This window comes from Stegastes partitus, unplaced genomic scaffold, assembly GCF_000690725.1.
Source record: "Stegastes partitus isolate 25-593 unplaced genomic scaffold, Stegastes_partitus-1.0.2 Scaffold1520, whole genome shotgun sequence".
Classification (NCBI taxonomy): Eukaryota; Metazoa; Chordata; class Actinopteri; family Pomacentridae; genus Stegastes; species Stegastes partitus.
The window spans coordinates 115,401-119,567 of NW_007579251.1; the positions used below are offsets into that span (position 1 = coordinate 115,401).

General features: G+C 42.5%; 1 protein-coding gene across 1 annotated transcript; it reads left to right on the forward strand.

Moving 5' to 3' along the window:
- Positions 1–1,963: 1,963 nt before the first annotated feature.
- hoxa5a (homeobox A5a) lies at positions 1,964–4,151 on the forward strand. The gene is made up of 2 exons (XM_008300288.1): positions 1,964–2,622; positions 3,221–4,151. Exons 1-2 carry the CDS (start codon positions 2,028–2,030, stop codon positions 3,469–3,471), a joined length of 846 nt encoding a protein of 281 aa, XP_008298510.1. The 5' UTR covers positions 1,964–2,027; the 3' UTR covers positions 3,472–4,151.
- Positions 4,152–4,167: the final 16 nt, after the last annotated feature.

The following is a 4,167-nucleotide window of genomic DNA, read 5'->3' on the forward strand; positions in this document are numbered from 1 at the left end:
TGTGTGTGTGTGAGGCCGGTATTCACCCTTACTAACACCGTGCCTTCTGGGGGTCTGTTACCGCAAAGGGCACACATACCTGGGACGGAATAAATAATGTATCGCAATGTTCTTGTCAGTAACACAGGAACGGGCTTGTGCTGGGTGGGAACGGGCTGCTCGGGGGAAAGGGCATGTGGAGGAAACCGGAGGACAAGTCAGTGCCTTCGAGAGGGCTTCGAAGGTGCCATAAAAATTCCACAAGAAGAAAAGTCAAGCGGAGAGCGCCGGACGCTGCCTTTCATTAGGCTTGACGTCGGTGCTCTGTGCTGAGGTCCTGTTTTTCTGATTTCATTTAGAGGGAATTGTTGGTAGTTGATGAACCTTTTTTTTTTTTTTTTTTTTAAATATAGGTGCTCTGGTTCTGTTACAGTAGCTGGGCCGAGTCTGTCGAGGTTTTTAAAAGTAGAGACGATTTCACGACTGAAAGAGCAACTTTTAACAACTATTTTATTGGTAAAATCAACTTTCTTTTCCTACTTTTTGGGGCTTCGATGCTTCGTAAATGACCAGTTATAGAATCCTACTGCAACACCACATATGATCCATTTTTAGTATTTTATAAGTGAAAAAGAATGAACCAGAAATCACACGGATGCTACTCCTTGTAATTCTAAACAGAGAAAGCATCTGAAAAAGTTCAAATAATATGCTGTATTATTACATTTATTAAAAAAAGTGAAATATTGATTGAATATTGCACTTCTTCTTTTAACCATTTCAAAAATATCGGCTTCATTTTTAAGCAGAAATTGCTTCCAATTTTAGTTTTTCAATAATTTCACATTTTTAGTTTTTGTCTTTCTTGTTTCTTTCAATTCCAAAGTGACAGAACAAAGCTCGGAGCTGCATATAAAAAGAAATGAAATGTTATTATCGAGCTTGTGCTGATATCTTCCCCAGCAAACAAAAAAAAAATATACCAGAACTGCAACTTGGTAAGATTGACTGTTTAAAAGTCATCATGACAAAAGAGTCGCCGTTAAATAAAACCGAAATAACGTCGGGTTGCGCACAAAAGGCTTGCATCAGCTGTCATCTGAACGCCTGTTGTTTTGCATCGTTAAATTTTAACATGCTTTTAAACGGTATTTGTTTGTTCATATAACGCCTATATTTATGGTTATTAATTTTTCAAAGTGGCATAAAAAAACGGCCTTGAGCAGAGCAGTCTCTGTGGCATTACTCGGTAATGTGATGTTTAGCTTTTATCTTTTCCCCCTCAAACATTTATTCATTAGTCTTTTTTCACATGAGGTCGTTCCGTTATTTTATGATTATAAGAAAAAAGTCTGGATAGAGAGAGAGAAAGAGAGAGAGAGAGAGAAACGCAGCCCTGCTTTGAATGGGCTTTTATTCTATTAACTGCACAGACTATTTACACCCATCGCCCATCATAACATGCATAACAGATTCTGATCGAATTATTTCTGTACACTATCATCGCAGACATTGCACTCTCAGCATGTCACTTGTTGTATTGTTTAGGAGCCCGTTGGTTTTTTGCCGCAATGGTCGTTAACCTCTGAATGACCCCGTGTGGAGCCCACGCCTCACAAAGCTCCGCAGACAGGCAGTGCCGCAGTTGAGCCAGAGGATGGCGCACCATGACAATCCAAAACACCCAAACCCTGGCTCCGAGTCTTTCCTCGCCAAGAGCGCATGGTGGCGCGCACCCTTCCCATCCCACCCAGTATTTCCTGTGTGCACGAGTTTACCTCTGGAGGTCACCAAGCAGGATTTACGACTGGTCAACAAAAGCACGTGATTCTACGCCGTACCCCATATTTGGGTGCCTACGTAAGAGAGAATCAAGTCCATGTCCCACTCATTTCCATAATTCATCATAAATTGTGCAAGGGTGCTATAGGACGCGCTAAACCATAAGAGCCACAAATCAAGAACACAGGTTTATGCTATTTTACCTCTTAAAATAAACAACAACAACAACAATACCTACAACAGGCAAACGGTGGAACTGTCAACAAATGAGCTCCTATTTTGTGAACTCATTCTGCGGTCGCTATCCCAATGGCGCGGACTTCCAGTTACATAATTATGGAGACCATAGTACGGGAAACGAGCAATACAGAGACTCAACAGCCATGCATTCCAGCAGGTACGGCTATGGCTACAACGGGATGGACTTAACAGTCGGGAGGACCGGCACCGGACACTTTGTGGGCAGCGAGCGGACACCGGGCTACTCCCCGAGTCACTCAGCGGCGACGACACCCTCGGTGGAGCCTGTCAGGTACAACCAGTCCGCCAGCAACACCGGGAACTCGTCTCTATCGCCTCCACCTGACCCTCTACCGTGTTCCTCTGTCGCAAGCTCGTCCCCGGTGCCCGAGACGCAATCTCAACACAGAGCCGTGAAGAACTCCATAACGACCCCGTGCTCAACCCCGTGCTCGAGCTCGAACGGAGGCACGCTGCTGCTCAGTCGGGACTGTGTGTCCAAAGCTTCCCCCCTCGAGGAAGAGAAGCCTGCGGGAAGCGCACCGACAACTCCACAAAATGTCACCGACTCAGCACAGCCTCAGATATATCCATGGATGAGGAAACTCCACATAAGTCATGGTAAACTGCTTTGTTTAATGGTCTACTATTGATTTTGTTATCTTGCAGACAGACCTGACGCTGTGTTGTTGTTTTGTTGAGAGTCACCTGGTAGCTTATTCAGGGACTTTTTACAACTACAAGCAAAGCGGACTAGAAATGGTAAATTCTGCTTTAAAGTACAATAAACGTATAGTTTCCAAAACGTGGCATCTGGCGCCATAAGCGCCTCTCACCTGTGTGGTACATTTTGGTCAGCTGGACTATCAGCATTGACCAGGTACGGAGTAATTTAGCAACATACGTTAAACTTAGTTCAAACATATTCGATATTTAGCAAATGTGTGTGTTTTGGGCTTATATTGCTGTAATTTCTATAAAAAATGAGAGACTTTTTAATTAATTTACTACATTATTCAATTTTCTCTAAGTCTAATAGAAAAGGTGTGTGTCTTACTTTGTCGTGGTGTTCAAAAGTCCCAATATTATCCGGCATGTTCTTAAAAAAATGCCAGAAATGTGTTCCCAAAAAGAAAAAAAGTTGGTGCACTAATTTAATTTTGCATCTACTGTGTGTGGTGTGTTTCAACCCTATGTTGTTGGTTTTTTTCTGCACAAGATTTGTCTGGACCGGAGGGGAAGAGAGCCAGAACTGCATACACTCGGTACCAGACCCTGGAGCTGGAGAAGGAATTCCACTTCAACCGGTACCTGACCCGCAGGCGGAGGATCGAGATCGCCCATGCCCTCTGCCTCTCCGAGAGACAGATCAAAATCTGGTTTCAGAACCGCAGGATGAAGTGGAAGAAGGACAACAAGCTGAAAAGCATGAGCATGGCTGCTGCAGGCGGAGGAGCCTACAGGCCTTGATATCCAACTGATAGCGAGCACTACAAAAATAAAGATTGTCATATCAACTTCTCCTCCTATTCCAAATGATAAAAAAAAGAAAGAGAAAGAAAAAAAAAAGAAAAGCGCAGAGACTCGTTAACGGGCTGTGAGCGGGACAGAGGAGCCCACCTGTCAGCCTTCTGTTTGTCCGACAACAGCCCCATTATATTCCTTAATATTATTTCCTTTTGATTTCCACCGTGGTAATGCTTATGTGCGTAAAAAAAAGAGCATTCTGTACAGTTCTGTCTAGATTTAGAGGAAAAAGAAACACATGGAAATAAATGTTTGTTTAAATTATTTCTTGTTCAGACGAAAATAATAATAATAATAATAATAATTAAAAAAAAAGACGTCAAAGCTTGAAATGCTACCTGCCTACCTACCGCAAATAAATCCAGTAAAATCTGTGTGATGGACTCACAGCTTAATAAATAGAGGGTTGAGGATGATTTGTGTTTAGCCTTCGTTTTCTATATGTATGTACTGTATATGTATGTATTTATTTGTTTGATGTATTGTACCAACTTGTCAGATAACTTGCTTCCAAAAGTAGAGCCAGCAGAGTGCGTATACGCTTTGTGTGGTTATTGTATGCGTTGTGAACACATGTATGGACAGAGGTGCCGACTTCACCGTTGTATGTACAGTAGCTGTGCCTTGTATCTTTTTTTT

Excerpts from the sequence above, each read along its gene's own strand:
- hoxa5a (XM_008300288.1), top strand. The coding sequence starts at position 2,028 with ATGAGCTCCTATTTTGTGAACTCATTCTGCGGTCGCTATCCCAATGGC. Across the intron at positions 2,623-3,220 it reads GAAACTCCACATAAGTCATG|ATTTGTCTGGACCGGAGGGG; the intron begins GTAAACTGCTTT and ends TTTCTGCACAAG.